Genomic DNA, 23180 nt, shown 5'->3' with positions numbered 1-23180 from the left:
GTAAATTTTCTTCTTTTTTGAAAGTGTCTTTCCTTTATTTTTATTTTTTTCACCAATTAAGTCCGAGACTAAAAATGCAAGACCCAGAGACCAGGTGTGTCACACCAAGACCACCATTGCAGTGGGTACTTGTCAGATACTTCATCTTCCAGCTCAGTCCTCCAGCGGATCCAATTTTGTTTGACAAGTGTAATCTTTTCAACAACAGGGCCATTCAGGTTCACTTCATTTATTTCCAGGCTCTTCAGAGAGCATCTCTGCTTGACTGCCTCAAGGATCTCTCTGCTGGTGACGGCTCTTCTGTGGATGTAGAGGGACAGTCTAACCCCCTGTAGGCTAACCCGTTCCAGCCACCAAGTCCTCCAGAGCTCCCAGTGCATCCAAGATCCAGAAGCACCCACTGAAGTCCGGGTGGGTTCGCTTTAGGATTTTCCCCGTGCAACTAAAATATGCCTCCTTCTTCTTCCTCTTCTTCTTCCCAGAGGCAGAGCTGGCCCGCTTATCCTTCTCTTCGGCTGGGGTATAAATTGTGGGCTTCTTCTTAGGGAATCGTAGGCCATGTAAGCAAATGAAGTGCATGTGGCAAACTTGTCTTTACTCTTCTAGCTCAGAGCACTGGCCGTCTGGAGTAAATTTTAATGTGATTCGTCGGAAAGATTCTTTCAGTTTGAACTCTCTCCTAGTGTAAAAGGACGAACTCATTAAGTTCTCAAAGGTCTCCAGGAAGACGGTGACAATTGAGTGCTACATTGCGGCACTTCGTGTTTCTGATAAACCTTGAGAATGAAAACATGTTTGACCCTTTTGACATCACTTACCTAAACACAACACTTAACCAAAACAATTATGTCTGTTGACCTTGGAGCAGAGAAACCCTCAGCGTCCGGAAAGCTCAGGGAGACTATTGTTCAAGTGTAAGCCTGTCCACCTGCCCTCTGCCCGTCTCTTCTGTTGAGCTGATCTTTGGATTTTACAGTCCTTTGGGATTAACCCCTAGAGATCTCTGTCTGGAGTCAAGTCTACCATGAAAGTTGAAAAGTGATTAATATGCTTGTGTATCTCTGCACATGTGAACGTCTGGAAGGATGTTTATGCGCCAGATGTGGACTGTGCTTGTCCCTGGGCCACAGGATCACGGGCCATTCTTGTATCTTCACCCGAGGGGGTTACCTGGCATGGAGAAGGAGGGCTTCTCTCCTTGCCCCTGGCTTTCCCTGTGCCTCGCCCTTGCCTTGTTGCCTCCTTTGCTCCTGCCAATAGCAACTACGTACCTCTTCTTAGTGCTGGTGGGTAGGGCGTGGGGGTGAGAAGAGGGGAAGTTGGACGCGCAGAGGGAACTGGTGCGGGGGGTATCCTGGGGTGGACAATTTCCCTCCTGCCTCTTTGGGCATTTGTGGCAGAACGGTTCTTGGTCCTGTTGGTCTGCTGGGCCTTTCTGTTCATTCATTCGACAGTCATTGACTGAGTGATGTTACTTGCCAGGCACTTCCTAGGCCCCGGGGATCTCGCAGTCAACAAAGCAGATGTCTTTCTTTCGTGGTGTTTACATTCTAGTAGACAATTCAAAGAAGAAGAAGAAAAAAGAACTAAAATATATATGTCGGGTCCTGATAAGTGAATAGGGACTTTCCTAGAGGTCCAGTGGTTAAGACTTTCTGCTTCTGTTGCAGGGAGTGTGCTCCAATCCCTTGTCAGGGAGCTGAGATCCCACGTGCTGCACACAGTGCAGCCAAAAAAAAAAAAAAGGACTAAAGTAGAAAGAGAGTGAAGGGAAATGAAGGGGAAAGGAGCTTCTTTTTATCGGTTAAGAAGAAGGTGTCCCTGAGAAGGTGATAATATTTGAGTAGAGACCTGGAGGAGGAGTGGGCGGGGCAGAGGGACTTGCACGCAGGTCCTGTGGTGTGGACGGCCTCCAGCTTTGCCAGGAACAGGAGATGGGTCAGTGTATCTGGGCAGCGTGAGTGAGCTGGGGTGCAGAGAGGATGGGGGGGGTGGGGGGACCCTGAGCCACGGAGAGCCTTGCAGGCCACCGTGGGGTGGCCTGAACTTGAGTGACACGGGAGCCACTGGGGAATTTTGACCAGGGAGGTGACTTGAACCAATGTATTTTAAAAGAATCATTGCTGAGTGGGGAGACGGTAACTCCACACCTAGGGCGCCTGCTGGACGGTGGTGGGGGACCCTAGCGCCCAAGGAGATGGGAAGAACCCCCGAGCGAACTGGTAGGATGTGGGGGGACTGAGGGGGAAGCAGAAATGGAGGCCGGACAGGACCAGCGCCCCTGAGGGGGTGGCTGAGGGGGGGGAGGGGTTCCCACGCCTGGAGGGACCCTGGGGGCTTGGATCGGGGGGAGCGTGCCCAGCATTTCCCCTGCCCAATTGTCTGGGGAAGTCTGCCTGGCTTTCATGCCGGGTCCTACACCCTCAGAGGCCTACAAACTCCAGTGTCAGAAGCCTCAGGCCAAACAACCAGTAAGACAAGAACACAATCCCACTCATAAAAAAAAGGAAAAAAAAATGAGACAGCAAAAAAATATGTCACAGTTGAAGGAGCAAGGTAAAAACCTACAAGACCAAGTAAATGAAGAGGAAATAGGTAATCTACCTGAAAAAGAATTCAGAGTAATGACAATAAAGATGATCCAGAATCTTGGAAATAGAATGGAGGCACGGATTGAGAAAATACAAGAAATAGTTAACAAAGATCTAGAAGAACTAAAGAACAAACAAACAGAGTTGAACAACACAATAACTGAAATTAAAAATACACTAGAAGGAATCAGAAATAACAGGCAGAAGAACAAATAAGTGAGCTGGAAGACAAAATGGTGGAAATAACTGCTGAGGAACAGAATAAAGCAAAAAGAATGAAAAGAATTGAAGACAATCTCAGAGACCTCTAGGACAACACTAAATGCACCAACATTTGAATTATAGGGGTCCCAGAAGAAGAAGAGAAAAAGAAAGGGACTGAGAAAATGTTTGAAGAGATTATAGTGGAAAACTTCCCTAACATGGGAAAGGAAATAGTCACCCAAGTCCAGGAAGCACAGAGAGTCCCATACAGGATAAACCCTAGGAGAAACACACCAAGACACATATTAATCAAACTAACAAAAATTAAATTCAAAGAAAAAAATATTAAATGCAGCAAGGGAAAAACAAATAATAACATACAAAGGAATCCCATAAAGTTATCAGCTGATTTTTCCGTGGAAACTCTGTAGGCCAGAAGGGAGTGGCAGGATATACTTAAAGTGATGAAAGAGAAAAACCTACAACAAAGATGACTCTACCCAGCAAGGATCTCATTCAGATTTGACAGAGAAAGCAAAAGCTTTTCAGACAAGCAAAAGCTAACAGAATTCAGCACCACCAAACCAGCTTTACAACAAATACTAAAGAAACTTCTCTAGGCGGGAAACACAAGAGAAGAAAAAGACCCACAAAAACAAATCCAAAACAATTAAGAAAATGGTAATAGGAACATACATATTGATAATAATCTTGAATGTAAATGGACTAAATGCCCCAACCAAAAGACACAGACTGGCTGAATGGATACAAAAACAAGACCCATATGCTGTCTACAAGAGATCCACTTCAGACCTAGGGACACATACAGACTGAAAGTGAGGAGATGGAAAAAGATACTCCATGCAAATGGAAATCAAAAGACAGCTGGAGTAGCAATACTCGTATCAGGTAAAATAGACTTTAAAATAAAGACTGTTACAAGAGATAAGGAAGGACACTACATAATGGTCAAGGGATCAATCCAAGAAGAAGATATAACAATTATAAATGTTTATGCACCCAACATAGGAGCACCTCAATACATAAGGCAAGTGCTAACAACCATGGGAGGGGAAATCAACAGTAACACAATAACAGTAGGGGACTTTAACACCCTACTTACACCAATGGACAGATCATCCAGACAGAAAATAGATAAGGAAACACAAGCTTTAAATGACACAATAGACCAGATAGATTTTTTTAAACAACTTTATTGGAGTATAATTGCTTTACAATGGTGTGTTAGTTTCTGCTGTATAACAAAGTGAATCAGCTATACATATACATAGATTCCCATCTCTCCTCCTTCTTGTATCTCCCTCCCCACCCTCCATATCCCATCCCTCTAGGTGGACACAAAGCACAGAGCTGATCTCCCTGTGCCATGCGGCTGCTTCCCACTAGGTATCTATTTTACATTTGGTAGTGTATATATGTCCATGCCACTCTCTCACTTTGTCCCAGCTTACCCGTCCCCCTCCCCGTGTCCTCAAGTTCATTCTCTACATCTGCCTCTTTATTCCTGTCCTGCTGCTAGGTTCTGAAGAACCTTTTTTTTTTTTTTTTTTTTAGATTCCATATATATGTGTTAGCATACAGTATTTGTTTTTCTCTTTCTGACTTCACTCTGTAGGAGAGTCTCTAGGTCCATCCACCTCACTGCAAATAACTTAATTTCATTTCTTTTTATGGCTGAGTAATATTCCATTGTATATATGTGTCACATCTTCTTTATCCATTCATCTGTCGATGGACACTTAACCTTGCTTCCATGTCCTGGCTATTGTAAATAGTGCTGCAATGAACATTGTTAGAACAGATAGATTTAACTGATATGTATAGAACATTCCACCCAAAAGTGGCAGAATACACTTTCTTCTCAAGTGCATACAGAACATTCTCCAGGATAGATCACATCTTGGGTCACAAATCAAGCCTTGGAAAATTTAAGAAAATTGAAATTGTATCAAGCATCTTTTCTGACCACAGCGCTATGAGATTGGAAATCAGGTACAGGAAAAAAACTGTAAAAACCACAAATACACAAAAACTGTAAAAACCACAAATACACGGAGGCTAAACAGTGTGCTACTAAATAACCAAGAGATCACTGAAGAAATCAAAAAAGAAATTAAAAAAATACATAGAAACAAATGACAATGAAAACACAATGACCCAAAACCTATAGGATGCAGCAAAATCAGTTCTAAGAGGGAAATTTATAGCAATTAAATCTCACCTCAAGAAACAAGAAAAACCTCCAATAAACAATCTAACCCTACATCTAAAGCAACTATAGAAAGACGAACAGAGAAAACCCAAAGTCAGTAAAAGGAAAGAAATCATAAAGATCAGAGCAGAAATAAATGAGATAGAAACAAAACAATAGCAAAGATCAGGAAAACTAAAAGTTGGTTCTTTGAGAAGATAAAAAATATTGATAAACCCTTAGCCAGACTCATCAAGAAAAAAAGGGAGAGGACAGAAATCAATAAAATTAGAAATGAAAAAGGAGAAATCACAACCGACACTGCAGAAATACAAAGGATTATAAGAGACTACTACAAACAACCATATGCGAGTAAAATGGACAACCATGAAGAAATGGACAAATTCTTGGAAAGATCCAATTTTCCAAGACTGAACCAGGAAGAATTAGAAAATATAAACAGACCTATCACAAGTAATGAAATTGAAACTGTAATTAAAAATCTTCCAACAAACAAAAGTCCAGGACCAGAGGGCTTCACAGGTGAATTCTATCAAATGTTTAGAGAAGAGCTAACACTGATCCTTCTCAAACTCTTTCAAAAGATTGCAGAGGGAGGAACACTCTCAAATTCATTCTACAAAGCCACCACCACCCTGATACCAAAACCAGAAAAAGATACCACAAAAAAGAAAATTATAGACCAATATCACTGATGAACATAGATGCAAAAATCCTGAACAAAATACTAGCAAACAGAATCCAACAACGTATTGAAAAGATCATACACCATGATCAAGTGGGATTTATCCCAGGGATGCAAGGATTCTTCAGTATACACAAATCAATCAGTGTGATACACCATATTAACAAATTAAGGAATAAAAACCATGTGATCATCTGAATAGATGCAGAAAAAGCTTTTGACAAAATTCAACACCCATTTCTGATAAAAACTTTCCAGAAAATGGGCATAGAGGGAGCCTACCTCAACATAAAAAAGGCCATATATGACAGACCCACAGCAAACATCATACTCATTGGTGAAAAACTGAAAGCATTTCCACTAAGATCAGGAAGAAGACAAGGATGTCCACTCTCACCACTCTTATTCAACATAGTTTTGGAAGTCCTAGCCACGGCAATCAGAGAAGAAAAAGAAATAAAAGGAATACAAATTTGAAAAGAAGAAGTAAAACTGTCACTGTTTGCAGATGACATGATACTATACATAGAAAATGCTAAAGATGCCACCAGAAAACTATTAGAACTAATCAATGAATTTGATAAGGTTGCAGGATACAAAATTAATGCACAGAAATCTCTGGCATTCCTATACACTAACAACGAAAAATCAGAAAGAGTAATTAAGGAAACAGTCCCATTTACCATCGCAACAAAAAGAATAAAATACCTAGGAATAAACCTACCTAAAGAGGCGAAAGAGTTGTACTCAGAAAACTATAAAACACTAATGAAAGAAATCAAAGATGACATAAACAGATGGAGAAATATACCATGTTCTTGGATTGGAAGAATCAATATTGTGAAAACGACTATACTACCCAAAGTAATCTACAGATTCAGTGCAATCCCTATCAAACTACCAATGGCATTCTTCACAGAATTAGAACAAAAAATTTTACAATTCGTATGGAAACACAAAAGACCCTGAATAGCCAAAGCAATCTTGAGAAAGAAAAATGGAGCTGGAGGAATCAGGCTCCTGGACTTCAGACTATACTACAAAGCTACAGTAATCAAGACAGTATGGTACTGCCACAAAAAACAGAAATATAGATCAATGGTACAGGATAGAAAGCCCAGAGATAAATCCACCCACATATGGCCACCTAATTTACAACAAAGGAGGCTAGAAGATACAATGGAGAAAAGACAGCCTCTTCAATAAGTGGTGCTGGGAAAACTAGACAGCTACCTGTAAAAGAATGAAATTAGAACACTCCCTAACACCATACACAAAAATAAACTCCAAATGGATTAAAGACCTAAATGTAAGATGAGACACTATAAAACTCTTAGAGGAAAACATAGGAAAAACACTCTTTGACATAAACCACAGCAAGTCTTTTTTGATTCCTAGAGTAATGGAAATAAAACCGAAAATAAACAAACCAGACCTAATGAAACTTAAAAGCTTTTGCACAGCAAAGGAAACCATAAACAAGACAAAAAGACAACCTTCCGAATGGGAGAAAATATTTGCAAAGAAAACAATGGACAAAGGATTAATCTCCAAAATATACAAACAGCTCATGGAACTCAATATCAAAAAAACCAAACAATCCAGTTAAAAAATGGGTGGAAGACCTAAATAGACAGTTCACCAAAGAAGACATACAGATTGGCCAAGAGGTACATGAAAAGACTCTCAACATCACTAATTATTAGAGAATGCAAATCAAAACTACAATGAGCTATCACCTCACACCGGTCAGAATGACCATCATCAAAAATCTAGAACCAATAAATGCTGGAAAGGGTGTGGTGAAAAGGGAACCCTCCTGCACTGTTGGGGGAATGTAAACTGATACAACCACTATGGAGAGCAGTATGGAGGTTCCTTATAAAACTAAAAATAGAACTACCATATGACCCAGCAATCCCACTACTGGGCATATCCCCTCAGAAAACCGTAATTCAAAAAGAGACATGTACCACAATGTTCACTGCAACACTATTTACAATAGCCAGGACATGGAAGCAACCTAAATGTCCACTGACAGATGAATGGATAAAGAAGATGTGGCACATATCACATACATACAATAGAATATTACTCAGCCATAAAAAGGAATGAAATTGAGTTTTTTATATATTTGTATATATATATTTGTAGTGAGGTGGATGGACCTAGAGTCTGTCACACAGAGTGAAGTAAGTCAGAAAGAGAAAAACAAATACCGTATGCTAACACATATATATGGAATCCTAAAAAAAAAAAAAAGGTACTGATGAACCTAGTGGCAGGCAGGAATAAAGACATAGACACAGAGAATGGACTTGAGGACCCCGGGGGGTGGAGGGGGAAGCTGGGGTGAAGTGAGAGTAGCATCGACATATATACACTACCAAATGTAAAATAGTTAGCTAGTGGGAAGCAGCAGCATAGCTGGGAGATCAGCTTGATGTTTTACGATGACCTAGAGGGGTAGGATAGGGAGGGTGGGAAGAGGCTCAAGAGGGAGGAGATATGGGGATATATGTATGCATATGGCTGATTCACTTTGTTGTACAACAGAAACTAACACAGTATTGTGAAGAAATTATACTCCAATAAAGATCTATTAAAAAGTAATCATTGCTATCCTGTCTATAATTTATTTAGAGTACTTTAGACAGTGGGTTCCAACACCAATGACCTTGATTTCATTAAGTGTTGAAGAAATAAATCACTAACATATTACTGGGTATATTTAAGAATTCTATTCAGTGCTGCAATAGAATAGGAAGTGATACTTTCCAGAGGAGAAAATAACCAAGTAGAGATTTAGGAAACTATTTGCCCGTATCTCTGTGATGGATACAAATCTTAGTTCCCATGTGCAGGTGTATGAGAAATGTCAGTATCTTCCCATACGTATACACATTTGTATGAGCTCTGGGATTTCCCACTTATATCTGGGTTTCACTAAGTTAGGGGGTTCAGGTGCATCCTAGCAGTGATTTTCCAAGTGTGGTCCCGAGGCCACATCAGCGTGACCTGAGAATGTGTTAGAAATGCAGATTCTCAGTCCCCATCCTAGACCTGCTGAATCAGGAACTCTGGGGGCGGGGCCCCTAACTGTGTGCATTAGCAAGCTCTCTGGGTAATCCTGACACCCGATAACGCTGGAGAATGACTCCATTATGGTGTCAAGTCCTGGGTGGGGCAGCTGGTCTGTGTTGCCCTCAGTCCACAGTCAGCTGAGGCCTCCAGTGCTCCGTTGCTGGTCCATGCAGGCCCGGCAGGGGCCCTCACTCCAAGCTGTTTCCAGTCACTCTCTCTCTCTCACTCTCAGCTGGTTTCTGTGCCATTCTTAGGTACACTGTGTCAGCGATGATTCTACTGCTCCTATTTCACATCGGGCTACGGGAAATGTTGTGGCGGCATTATTTAAACTCAGGCTGCTTTGGGGCCTCTCTCAACCTTACAAAATTGTCCAGCCACTTCTTTGTTACTTTTAGGCTTGGGGAACTCGTCCACACACAACCATTTCTCCCGTGCGGTCTTGCTGACTTTATCACCTTTGTTCAAGAATGGGAGGCCAAGTCCTCTCTGCTCTGGTTGCCCCAAACTTAACTGCAGTTTCTGCTCCTACTTTGGGCTCCTAGATGGGACAGGTGCAGGATTTCTTCTCAGGATCCATCAGAGTCTGAACGCATTTCATTTCTGGTCTCCCTTCAACAATCAAGGAAATGTTTTTTAGCCTCAGGCAAGAAAATCTGCCTTGTTTTAGATTACCTCACCTATGGCACAAGGTGGAATAAAGACATCTCGGGGAAATGATTGCAAATATCTTCACTCCCTTCACTGACAAAGCAACTGCTTTGCTTTTAATAATTAATGGAAAAATACAATTAAGACTGCGATGCATTTTCTTTTAAGAAATTTACCTGTTTATGAGCCAAATACCTCTCTGATCCTTCTCACCTGCCCCAGATCTGGGAAGCCTGGACTCTATCCTCAATCTCAGTAACTGACATTGCCCACTACTTTTTTTCCTTGACCACTGCCAAACCCTTCACGGGCCAGTAAGCCATGACACTATGGGTTTTGTTGTGACTGCATCATTTACGTAGTAAGTCTGCTTTTTTTTGGTCCTAGTTATCTTGCAACAATTAAAGTATTATCATCTGACAGCAAAGGTATTATAAACATGAATGCAAATGAATAATTGAAACTTCTTATTTGGTTTTGAGCTGATCTGGATGATCAAAACTATGCTTTATGAGAAGTTTTCTTTTTTTAAATTTATTTATTTATTTATTTTTGGCTGCATTGGGTCTTCGTTGCTTTGCGCAGGCTTTCTCTAGTTGCGGCGCACGGGGCCTACTCTTCGTTGCAGTGCGTGGGCTTTTCATTGTGGTGGCTTCTCTTGTTGTGGAGCACGGGCTCTAGGCACGTGGGCTCAGTAGTTGTGGTGCACGGGCTCAGTAGTTGTGGCTCGTGGGCTCTAGAGCGCAGGCTCAGTAGTTGTGCCTCCTGGGCTCGGTAGTTGTGGCCCATGAGCTCTAGAGTGCAGGCCAGTAGTTGTGGCTCGTGGGCTCTAGAGCGCAGGCTCAGTAGTTGTGGCGCACGGGCTTAGTTGCTCCGCGGCGTGTGGGATCTTCCTGGACCAGGGCTCGAACCCGTGTCCCCTGCATTGACAGGCGGGTTCTTAATCACTGCGCCACCAGGGAAGCCCCTATGAGAAGTTTAAAAATTACTTTTGGAATGAAACCAGAAATGAAAACTTTTTAAAATAAAAATTTGTTTACTTCTGAAACTATGTCCTCAGCAACCCCAGGGATACTTGGGTTCAAGTTAAGAATAGACTTTCTTTTCTCCTTTTTTTTTTTTTTTTTGGCTGCACCCTGCGGCATGCAGGAGCTTCCCCGACCAGGGATCGAACCGTGCCCCTGCAGTGGAAGCGCGGAGTCTTGACCGCTGGACCGCCAGGGAAGTCCGGAATAGACATTCTTTGAATGTCTGGGGTCAGCAGTTTTATATTTATATGCCACAGACACCATACGTTTGGAATTGTGGTGCTGCTTGTTCGCTCCTCCCGCCCCAGTTTCCCCGTCTGTGTGAGATATATCTGTGCATGTTTTCAGGGAGAGTGTGGTCTCATTTCTGGAGCCAAAGAAGCCAGCCCTTGGATGTGAAATGAAGGGATTCCTGGGAAAGATGGATCTGATTGCAATTGAAATGTTTTTGTGACAAACTAGATGTCACCCATCCTTGTAAACATGCGACTTGTAATTGCTTTTTTGAAGGAAAAAGTTGCACCAGCACATTTTTAGTCTTGCTTGTAATCCACCGTGATTTGGAGTGGTCAGAATCTAATCATGACCGCTTTTGACAGACGTTCAAAATAAGCCATCTTCTTAGCTCTGAATCTCACAAGGCAGCACGCAGAAGAAACAGTGCCAACAGCAGACCTTCAACGTAGTCCAGACCTCCTGCCCTGACTGTCTGTCGTGCACTCTTCTCTCCCCGGAAACCTTTCCGCAGCGGGCAACCATGGCTTTTGCTAACACTGCTTGGACTGAGTCATGGTGTTCTGAGATGCAGGAGAGGTGTCAACTCCTTGCAAAGTAATTTTTCAAAGTTCTGCTCTTCTCTAATCTATGAATTGCTGGAGAAGCCTCTCAAGCTGTCTACTGGCTATGGTTTTTGACCACATTATTACTCAAGCCAAGCTGATTAAGACTAATTTTGGTCAAGATAAATTCGTGCCTGGGCAAACAACCAACGTGCAGAGTCTCAACCAGATTCAGTTAAATCAAGATTAATGTTTTGATGGAGATGCTTAATAATGACTGTTGTATGCAACATAATGATGATGAACCCCTGGCAACATAATGTTCCAGTGTGTCAGGCGACCCTAGAGTTTATTTGCTGTGTTTTTTCTCACTTTAGAGTTGCTCTTTGATTCTGGCACGTTATTCTCTCTGGTGATCGTTTCCAATCAGCCTGACTGATTCGTGGCTGCACAGAGAAGGTTTTCTCCGGAGCTAGTAGGATGATTGTTGGAAAAAACATGGGGAGACAGATGGTAGACTTTATTTTACTGGCTCATCTGCTTCTGCAGGGGATGATTATACATTCAGAGTAAGTGGCACCAGAAGTCATGTCTAACTGAGGTTCATCCCACGTGTTTCCTTGCGGAGAACCTAAAATACAGTTTTAAGGACAGCTTAGAAACCGAGCAGGTGTGAAGAGCAGGCCCTCTAGGACGCGGTCATGATGTGGCCCGGGGGTGGAGCAGAGGTCTGAGAGGTCACTGGCTTTGACCCTTCTAGTCTTCGTGCTGCCTCATCGTCAGATGAGAGTGTAGTTTTGGCTTGAGCCCCTTGAGTGGTGGGGTCCTCTCCATTTCTACTTTAGACAGTTCAACTGTGACATCATTCTTTCTTCTTCCGGGCCAACGTTAACTTCTGAGTAATTTCCATTCATTCGTTCTGGCTGCACTCTTTGGAAGCAACGCGGAACAAGTTGACTTCCTGTTCCACCTGGTAGGTGTCTTGCATGCGAGCTAGAATGCTGTCTCACGTCTTCTGCAGGCTGACTGTTCTCTGTTTGGATCATGTCCCCGTTCGAAATGGTTTGGTTCCCGGTTCATAAGCCCTCCGAATTAGAGGCACTCAAAAGAAACAGAAATATTTTAGTTTAAATTTGCTTAACCTGCTTACGTGGCACAAACAAATCTATCAGTTCCAGACTCATAAAAATGAAAGAGGTGTGTTAATTTTGGTTTAAAAAGATAGAGCAGAAGCAGTGGCCGCAAGAGACCATCTCTCAGGTTTCCCATTCCTGTCCCAGGAGGCCTGTCTCTCTGCAGACTGTTGCTTCATGTTAAGGAGAATTAGTGGCTCTACGCTGGCCCTTTAAATAGAGTTGACCCTGCCATGCATCCCTCCAGACTTGGCTTATAATGCAAGGGTTTCTAGATCAGAGGTTTCCGGAAATTTGATGCAGATTTAGGGAATCCTTAGAGACAGATTTGCTTTGGGGATTTGGGATGGCTGAACGGACAGAGCTGTTTAACCAGAGCCTTGTCTCTTTTCTCACGTTTTGGAGTTTCACATGAGAGCTCGCTGGAACATAGGCTTGGCAGCTGGAAGACCATTTATTAAGCAGGACCTTTACCCCTTTCTCTCTTTTCTTCCCCTAATCATCTCCAGGCTAGCTCTGCTTTCATCTCCTGCGTTCTGAAGCCGTGAGTGTGTGCCTCACCAGGATTCATCATTTAGTGCCCATCAGCACCTAGGAAATACTGTAAGAGGGGTGACTCATGGAACAGATAGGGAAGAGATGAGTAAAGCCTGGCAGTTTCAGGGAGTGGGACCTCAGGTGCAGGACTTGAGATTAGCAGCCTTCTCACTTCATGATGCTTAGACACCAGCCTGTTGCGACCCTACTCCTGCTTGCTTTCTTTTTCTCTCCTCATGTCTCCCACGTAGGCACCCAGTCTAATGTGCTTGATATATGTCCTTGGTTACATATGATTCCCCGTAAAAATACGGAGTTCCTTTGCATGTGTTTGTAGTTTACATCAGTGGTATGGTGCTGTCTCGTTTCATACGGGTTTCTGTATGCAGGTCTGGCTCAATGCTGCTGATGCTGTGGTGATTTCCATGATAGGAAGGTCTCCACCCAGTATTCTTCTCCGCTTCCCTAGCCTGAACTCCCTGGTACTGCAAAGTCTGGGATGCTCGGATGACAATGCCTGTAGATCCGTGCGAGAGTCTGGGGTGTGTTGCCAGGAGTGGAATTATGTGTAGTGTCACTGGCCGCAGGAAAAATGGACACTTTCAGCAGGAGATGAGGTCCTCATCTCCTCATATTCTTATTAACACTTGGTATTTTCTGTGGGTAAAGTGGTGTTGATTCTCCTATTTCCAATTACTAGTGAGGTAGGGGATCTCTTTGTATACTTGTTAGCCAGTTGGGCTTCTCCTTCTGTGACTATTCTATTTTTCCATTGCGTTTCATGTCTTTCTCTTATTGATTTGGAAAACCTACCTGTATATTCCTGATACTAATCCCATGACATTTCAGACGTTGCCAGTATATATTTTTGTTAAATTAATTAATTAATTTTTGGCTGCATGGTCTTTGTTGCTGCACGCGGGTTTTCTCAAGTTGCGAGCGGGGTCTACTCTTCATTGCAGTGTGCGGGCTTCTCATTGTGGTGGCTCGTCTTTGTTGCGGAACACCGGCTCTAGGCGCGCAGGCTCAGTAGTTGTGGCGCACGGGCTTAGTTGCTCCGCAGCATGTGGGATCTTCCTAGACCAGGGCTCGAACCCGTGTCCCCTGCATTGGCAGGCAGATTCTTAACCACTGCACCACCAGGGAAGACCCAGATGTTACCAGTATTGTAAAAATTTTCTCCCTAACGTATCTGGGTTAGGTTGCTAATATTTGGTTTAAGACGTTTGCTGTCTTCCTTTAATTGCAGGTAAGAGTGAAAGTTGGATAAAAGAGGCTTTTATTGCTTTCCTGTGGAAAGTTCCACAAGGACCTTCAATTTAGTTACTTATCCTCCTGTCTATGTGCAGCCTTAAATAAATATATCTTCCAGACGTCAGCTAGAGCCCTGTCTTCGGAGCTAGGTGAAATTGCATTGAAAAACTGTTCTTTCAATTTTTTTGAAACTAGATAAAGTGAGAGAGTGGCATGGACATATATACACTACCAAACGTAAGGTAGATAGCTAGTGGGAAGCAGCCACATAGCACAGGGAGATCAGCTCAGTGCTTTGTGACCGCCTGGAGGGGTGGGATAGGGAGGGAGACGCAAGAGGGAAGAGATATGGGGATATATGTATATGTATAGCTGATTCACTTTGTTATAAAGCAGAAACTAACACACCATTGTAAAGCAATTATACTCCAATAAAGATGTTAATAAATAAATAAATAGTGCTCCTTGGGCCTGGGGAAAAAAAAAAAGGAACCCCCATGAATTCTGGGATAATGTATTATCAAGATCCCCTTTGACCTGGGGTTCTGTTGTTTCATATCAAGATGGTAACTGAATGTCCCTTTTCATTTGTTTCTAAAAGAAATTCACCCGCACCATGCATTTGACAATTTTAAGTTGATTATCTAAAGCTGAGAGAGTTGTCTCATGATGTCCTCTCTTGAATCTTTTTTTTTTTTTGCGGTAAGCGGGCCTCTCACTGTTGTGTCCTCTCCCATTGCGGAGCACAGGCTCCGGACGCGCAGGCTCAGCGGCCATGGCTCAGGGGCCCAGCCGCTCCGCGGCATGTGGGATCTTCCCGGACCCGGGCACGAACCCGTGTCTCCTGCATCGGCAGGCGGACTCTCACCACTGCGCCACCAGGGAAGCCCCTATCTTGAATCTTAAGTGTTTCTCCATGTCCTCTCTGTAGCCCCTCAACCTGCATTGCTGTAAATTCTCCTTTCATTATGCAGAGCACTTTGGCTCTCCCCAAACTTAACTGGTCACTCGGACACCCAAATGCTTAGCCAAACAAAATGTCCTCCTGTTAGACTGACACCTCTAGAAGTCAGCTGGGTTATAAACAGGTCCTGCCAAGAGAAATTACTCTTCGTGTTGCAACACCAATGAGTGATTTTGCAATAGACAACACCTAATGAGAGGCCAGGTGCCTGTTCTTCAGGATGGACGTGTTTTTTGCATTAGGGTAGGGGAGCTTCTTTGGAAGGGGAATGGTAAACATTTCCAGAGCAGAGTTGCCTTTGCTCTTTCTTCAGGAACTAAGTCTATGCTGGTCTTAATAGTGCAGGTTGTAAAACGGATACGGATCTTGGGACCCTATGTGCTCTGACGCTTGTCCATTGTGTGATGTTGGATGAGTTGCTTATTCATACTGAGCCTCCATTTCCTCACTGTCAAATAAGGGTACTAACACCTACTTTGTGCGTTTACTTGGAGGATTAAAGGTATAATACAGAGGGTCTGGTATGATTCCTGACTTTGAGTAGGCATTCATTACGTGGTGGGCTGTTATTATGTACTCCACTGTGGCAGTGGAGAATTCCGGAAGGCAACACCGACACCCAGCCCATCCTCTGGGAAGGCTGCTGGGATTCTGGAGTGGAGAGTACATGATGAGTGCTGTTTGTACCAAAGTACTGGAGAAAATGAAGGTGCACTTTCTGAAGCGTGCAATTGGATTCTCACAAAGCAGCTCCCGTATCGATGAATGATCCTTGGTTTTGGGTTCTTCATCTTTTGAAATAATTTATTGTTCCAAGGACCCTATTTGGCTTTGATTCCAGGTAGTGGAAAGAAATCCTCAAACCTCTCTTCGAGGCTAAAGATGACCATACAGAAAATTTTAACATCCTTAGAATTCAAAAAAACCTGCATGTCTACAACACAGAAAACTGCAGCATCTTTGTGGGATTCAGCGTAAAACTGAGGGGTGTTTTTCATGTCTCTATATCTGTTGGGATGTGTGGGCACAAGAGTGTTCAAACTTGCTAAACTTGAAGATGGTTTACTCTATGTGCCTCTGCCCTCCCTCCTTGCAATTAGTGCAAACAAGTCAAAAGAAAATAAAGATGATGGTTTCAGTCTATCCTAAAAAAGAAGAGTTTTCATGCCACATCATCTGACTTCACTTTTCATATGTATTGATTCCAAACACGTGTGCACCAGTATGTGAGGTTTTGTACGGAAAAAATAAAAAAATTCTCTTGGCTTCTACAAAATATTCAGCTAGATATTTATATGGAAAAAAAATTTGGCCTTGTAAGAACAACTAGTATCATTTAATTAAATCAATGGTCTATTGAGTTCTTTCAGCTACTCTTAGGAAATGTAGCCAAGTGGACAATTTACATGATCAGTTTATATTAAACTAAAAGCCTGTATGCATCCACATTCATGGTACAGTTGAAATATAGGTTTGGCTGTTCGTGGAGCTTCACGATTCTCTTTGGAATTGGTGCCGCTTCTCCAGACAGCCATAGCACTTGTCGGCTGGAGGAGCCCTGTATCAGATCATTGCAGATCCTCTAACCCCGGTTGTCTGCCCAGGGCCTGGGCCATTTGTTTCACCCCACTCGTCACCTGGTCTGTCACCCAGTCTAGATGGACTGTGCCCAGCTGTGGAAGTGGAGAGAACTTTCTCCACTTGGGGGATTGCTGTTGCTCCCGAAGCAAGAGACACCCCCAGAGCTGCTCTGTGGCCAGGCGTGTACAAGCTGGTTGTACACGCGTGTACAACCATGGTGTTTTGAGCTGGTAGATGAATTACTTCCCCAGTCCCACGGGAGCCGTCCAGAGATGCAGTGGTTCACCTGGCCCCTTAGAAGATGGTCTTGCACGACCCGGCCAAATCGTGCTGAGCTTCCTCCCTGTTCAGGAGACTTGTTGCTGAATCAGAAATGCATGTGCTTTCAGACCGAACCATTGCTCTGGGCATTTGTTCTTTTGCTTGCTTGCTGTTCCTCCCACTTCTTATAGTAGTAAGACTTAGAATATTCTTTGAGGAACCATTCCTGACTCAACCCTTGGTCCAGTTTAGATGGGGCTCGTTATCCCTCTTTCCTCCACCCAGTTCCAGGATTTCAGAGGATTAAGCTAATTAGCATATCTGTCCTCCCTGGCACCGTGACTGCCTCAGGAATGGGCACATGACTCAATTTGGGCCAGTGAGGAGTAGGCTCAGGATTTTCACTGGAGCTGTTGGGGAAGAGAAACTCTCTTTCCACTGGTTTGGAGCTAGAAGGCTAATCTTGGAGCTACCAGGGGCCACCATAGGAGGAAAGGCTATGTGAGCATGAAGTCCACCTGAAGGAAATTTGTACAAAGGGAGATCTGCACAGAGGGATGAAAAGAGGCACATCCTGACGTACTGAGTGCCCAGATCCAGCCATGCCTGAAGCCATCTCACTCCTGGACTTGCCAGATATTAGGGACAATATATTCCCATTAGGCGCTTTTTTTTGCCACTCAATCACAGCAAGAGTCCTAACTCACATGTGTTCAGAGGATTGGGGATTGAGACGTATATTGATAGCTGATGGTAGTATAATTCCATTAATAATATTCTAGAACATTTTGAGATAAAATGATGAATGTACTCCTTTAGCTGCAAAAACTTCACTCTTCCCTCCTCACCCCATTTCTGTGGCCCCTTCCAAAGAGGATATCTCCCATTAGCCTTTTACTTCCCTCCATCCCCCCATGCCCTCCTCCCAAGAATATTTGCTAATTCTAGTGGATGTTTATGAAACAAATGCCCTTACATCCCTGTTTTCCTTCCTTTGGAAGCAGCGAGATGAGAAGAGTAGGCAACCCTGTGCTTATGTAGGAAATAATAATATTTAAAAAAGAGACAGGAAATTATATCCGTTATAAGCTTTTTCTTTTTTTTCTTTTTTAGAATTGTAGCTTATGAGTTTATCTACGCCCGCTATAGTCATAATTACAATTTAATATCTGCATACAAAAGCTATGTAAAAATCCATTTTTCCCAAATATACAAATTTTCATTTTGGATAGTTTAAAACATTTTGATCACAGATTTCAATAGAGTTTTAGGCTGAAAAAAATATTACCGATCTAGCAATATCACTTAACACCGTTTGCAAAACAAATCTTCCGATGACTGTAAATCTTTTCCTATTCTGTTGAATTTTTCTGATTCTCAGGACATGAAAACATGATGGGGGATAAAAGGTGTTTTCTCTGAAGAAAGGCTTCATAACTAATTTGGCTCTAAAATCAGATGAAAAATGCCAATTAGGAAGAACTAAAAGAAAGGGGTGGCATAATGTCAACTCATGCATGCCCTGACATCTTCTGTGTCAGCAATACACATGTAATCAAAGTGTCTTCCTTTGTCTTGCATTGTGCTCCGCAACGTACATGGGTATCATCTGCATCCTGAGGAGGACAGAGTTAAACTGATTGTCTTGTGCATAAGGTGGGTCAGCTTTAACTGTGCAACAGAAAGCCACAAACAGCATTGTATCTGCACGATATTGCTCTTGAAGGCGGCATTAATGAATGTAGAAACACACTAGAAATGCACACTTTTTGCATTTGCAAACATTTGTACAGCACAGTAAAACTTCTGTGATAAGGCCAAACCTTTTTTTCCCGTAGTCTGTGTGTGTGTGTGTGTGTGTGTGTGTGTGTGTGTGTGTTTAAAGTTTTTATTTTTCTTTTAAAGATTAAAGTAAAATGTTTCAATTGTAAAAAATACACACCGGGCAAATCCTTACCTGGATAATAAATATCTACATCACAGTACAATAAAATTTCTTCTCTATAAAATTTAAATATGGATTATAGTCTGTCCCTATCAAAAGAAACACTATGCTAATATCTCCATATTATTAAAATAACAGGAAAAATTACGAGCTTATTTTAGAACCTTGATGCCGTAGCCATTGGAAAGGACAACGAGATTCAAATGTCTGTAAGCGTTCTCCTTTTGAAGAGGAACTGTGGCCTGGTTATTCACTTCAATTCAGTTTACGAAAAAGGTTTAGCCTTACAAATGCTGGCTACGTTTCAAAAACCATGAGACCAGTTTCATATTTTATGACTCATGCAGCAAAAGGTCAACATGACACGAATGGGTTAGAGGTCCATAGAATAAAAATGTATCACGGACAGTGACATGCTTCGAGGGCATCCGCAGTTCATGGAGGCTGGGTCTGAGGGGGTTTAGGGCTGAGGAGGAACCAAGCCTGCACCCCTGTTCACTCAGAGGCGACGCGGGGGTGGAGCCGGGCTGGGCGGTCCGATGACCGCGCTGCAGGTGGAAGAGGCGTCTCTCGGGGCGCAGGTGAGAGGCATCACAGGGCTGAGGCAGCAACACGGCAAAGTGTGCCATTGAGGACCGAGGCTCATGTGACTAGCAGAAGCTCGGAGGCGGCATGTGGTGTTTTGAGCAGAATCGTAAAGAAGAAAAGATCTTAACTTTTGTCACTATTTCTAGAAATGCTTCACGTCTAATTGAAGAGCAAAGTACACTTGAGGGTCACACACACACACACACACACACACACATACATACATACACACACATATACACACACACCGGACACCCCAAATTTAAGTGATTTATAAATAGGAATCCCAGTTGTACGGTGTGTTCTCCTCTACTGGGATGTCTCCCCGCTGGGAAGGGTTTCAGTCAGTCCACATTTGATTTGAAAGTCTGGACAACATAAGAAAAAACGTTTAAAATAATCCAGAGCAGATCCCTCCTAATCGAGTTTTATAGGATGGAGTCTTGAGGTGCACTAAGTACCTCAATCAGTTACAGAAGGAATGAGTCACCTTGACCACTGGGGTTGTGCTTTCAGTCCTTATGGCCTTTCCTTTCAACCTGAAGTACCTGAAGGCTTGTCCTACTCAGTATAAAGTAGTCAGCCTTTGACAAGATGTTTAGATCAGGGGTTTGCCTGCTTAAGGCAATCGTGTAGGGAGCCAAGGGTCACACATACTTACTTGGGGCTGGTTGGGTGGCTGTAGATCTACCAAACTGCTGGGCCAGTGGCCAATCCTGTTAATCCCTAAAGTACTGCAGTGCAGCTTTAGATCAGGCTCTGTTAGCTACACTGAATCTGGGGGTGTCTGACGCACTGGGGAATCTCTGTCAAACAAACTGAGGGGACTTTCCTGGGGAGCTCTGCTGACCGAGGAGAACCTCCAGGATCCCCCTGCTTGCTTTTCTCTCCTTCCCTTCGGAGGGAAAACCTGCCCCACCCTGAAAAGCTTCTCAGAGTTGCCCCAGAGCAGAGAAGGTGATGAAACGCTTATGTTTCAAAGAGTAGTTCTCCAAGGAGAGTCAATGGAGGGAGCTGAGAGGTTAACATGAGGGCTTGAGGAGACTGGCTAGAGGCTGCCTAAGAAAACAGAACCAAAACACTGTAGATAAGTCAAAGCCAGTAGTCTGCCCGTGAACTTCATGTTCATAATTTCAACCTCTCCACCTATTTCCTTTCTCTGGTTAGCAAGTTCCATAGTGCTGTTCTTGTTTTCTTTCCTCCCCAGAAGCCAGTATAATTGCTTTAGCACTTTAAACAAATCATTTTCCTCCCAGATTATTTCTGGTCACACTTGGGATTTTTAATGCTGTTCTTCCTTTCCCAAAGCCATCATGCCTTTCTCTAAATAACTGATGAGAAGTATGTCAAATTCCTATTTTGAATCAACACCACATATACTTTCCTTAACTGTTAAGACGGCCACAATTTCTGTCTAATAAAGTTAGAAATTTGAATGTGAAAGAAACCATCAAAAGAACCTGATCCCCCCTTCTCCCATCCCCCAAACTAGTACAGTATTAAGGACGGGAAGGATTTTAGAGTTCATGACCTACCTATTCATCAGGTGAGAAAACCAGGACTCAAGGTCACACATCTACCACTTGACAGCACACACTAGAACTCAGGCACCCTGGCTTCTGGGCTAGTTAAAAAAGAATGAATCCACGTGGTTTTTAGGCAAGTTTCACTGATATGGCTTATTTTCCCAAATACTTCCAGGATAAGGCAGTACAAGGCAGGCAGAGGAATAATTTCTGTCTACCATGCCAGTGAAGAATGAGATACATTCGATTGCATGGGTATATCCTTTGCCCGTCTTCTGACATTGAAGTGACCAGGGGCACCAATTGCCGTCTGGGCACACCCTACTCCAGCGTTTGTCACTGGGGAGGCTGGTTGGGCAGGGAGGGTGAGTGAGGGTTCGTGTGCATGGTCTACAGGTGCTTCCTGCTGAGTGTCTTCCAGGGCAAGGCTATCAGAGGGACAGAGAGGGTCAGTGGCTGCACCAGGCTTTGTTTGGTGAGAGCCAAGCCTCAGAGTCAGAGGGAAAAGGGGCCTAGGACACACTTGTAAGTAAAGCAAAGAGCCTGAGGATCTAAGACCAGAAGGAAGCAACCTCAGAGCACCGGGATGAGAGGAGGCTCTAAGAGTGCTGCATTTCCTTCAACTTAGAACGCAACTGCACTCATCTCTCCCCGGCATCCCTCCAGAACAAGACTTAGATTTCAGCTTGTTATCGCTCCTTGGTCAGAAGGGTTGATCCATAGGGAGGTGTGTTGTCAGCTCAGCAGAGACGCAACCAGGCCGAATAACCTCAGGAGTTTGGGAGGTGAGGGGTCCGATGTCACCGAACAGCGACAACACCGTGAAATAGGTTTGATTTTTGTGGGAATTTTCTCTGAGCCTAAACTGTGAGAAGCCTTCTTACTATGAGGTAACACTAGGTGAATTTTTGGAAACTGTTGAGTCACTGACATTCGTGAAGACTTCGAATTTCTTTGGGCTTACTGCAAGAAATTATTTTCCTAGTTGGCCTCAATCAGTCAAACACCTGCACATCTTTGAGTCATGCCCTTGTATAACTCGAATTAAATCATAGGATTGTAACAATTATAGTGAAAGGACAGCTAATTGTTGGGAAACAAATATTCCTATACATTCCAGGTTAGGCTGCTAAGAGAGAATAAAGAGTGCTGAAAACAGCATGCTCTTGAATAGGTAAAAATTTGTTCAGACCTTTCCCTAGTAAGCGGAAAGCCACATCTAACCAAAGGTGGTCTGCAACGTGCTAATCTGAGTGCTGCAAAAATCAGGATAGGTTCAAGATGACGATATTGTCTTGGTTTTAAGTCTTCTTTAGTCTTCTGCCGCACCATTCTGCTTGCTCCAGTCTCTGACTGGGACAGATGGGAGCTGGTGATGGCTTGGTGCTGGTGAATTAATGATTGTCCCCTGCCACCTCCACAACTGTAAAACCTCCAAAGCATTCACATCAAAGGACTGGAGAACAAAATGCAGTAGTTACAAGTACCCGCATTCAAGGGGCAATTTCATCCATGTCTAGGCCAAGGACTACCTCCCCTTTCCCCCAAACAATCCCTCCCAACACAAAGAAATAAAGGAACAAACAAAAAAGAGCTAGGCAATGGAATGAAATGACACCCAGCAGTGCTGTTGGAATTATGAGAATGAGTCAGTCTAATCCTCAAACACTTCCAAGAACAATGGGGGAAAGAGTTCCGTGGGGCATTCCACCTTCATGTGCAGGAAGCGGCTGGCATGGCAGGCTCCAATCATCCGCAGATCTGTCACCTTCATCAGGAGTTTTGGCCAAAAGTGAGTCACGTGGTGTTTCCGGTAATTGATATAGTGTTCAAAGGCCAGCAGGAAACTATCTTGGTATTTTTCTATTCTCTCAACACAGGCAAGCCCTGGGCGGTCTGAGGGGAAGAAAGAAGATGGAGGTTAATTTGGAGGCAGAAATGAGAAGGCTTGCCTGGTCCAGTTCAAGCCCTTTCATGTGAAGTGGGCTGATCTGGGGACTTTCAACTCCTAGGAATGGGCATGGAGGCTATAGGAACTCTGGGGCATCAGGGACCAAGATACCACGGAGCGGCATAACTTACATGAAGCGAGTCAATGCTTTGTTCAGATAAATGTCTCTAGTTTAGACAAATCAC

General features: G+C 43.3%; 1 protein-coding gene and 1 long non-coding RNA gene across 8 annotated transcripts in view; one reads left to right on the top strand and one right to left on the bottom strand.

Moving 5' to 3' along the window:
• Positions 1 to 23180, top strand: part of LOC307187256 — a 115875-nt gene that overhangs the window by 70785 nt on the left and 21910 nt on the right. The window lies entirely within an intron of this gene.
• THRB (thyroid hormone receptor beta) overlaps positions 17985 to 23180 on the bottom strand; it is a 392434-nt gene continuing 387238 nt past the window's right edge. For all 7 annotated transcript variants that reach the window (XM_079923063.1, XM_079923061.1, XM_079923067.1 and 4 more), the window contains one exon: positions 17985 to 22940. In XM_079923063.1, coding sequence (XP_079779189.1) covers positions 22699 to 22940 — 242 coding nt within the window. In that variant the 3' untranslated portion in view covers positions 17985 to 22698. The remainder of the gene's footprint in view (positions 22941 to 23180) is intronic.

The sequence above is a fragment of the Stenella coeruleoalba genome (genome assembly GCF_951394435.1).
Source record: "Stenella coeruleoalba genome assembly, chromosome: 5".
In the NCBI taxonomy this organism is placed as follows: Eukaryota; Metazoa; Chordata; class Mammalia; order Artiodactyla; family Delphinidae; genus Stenella; species Stenella coeruleoalba.
The sequence above is the reverse complement of the archived record's forward strand: the minus strand, read 5'-3'. Positions and strand labels throughout refer to the sequence as shown.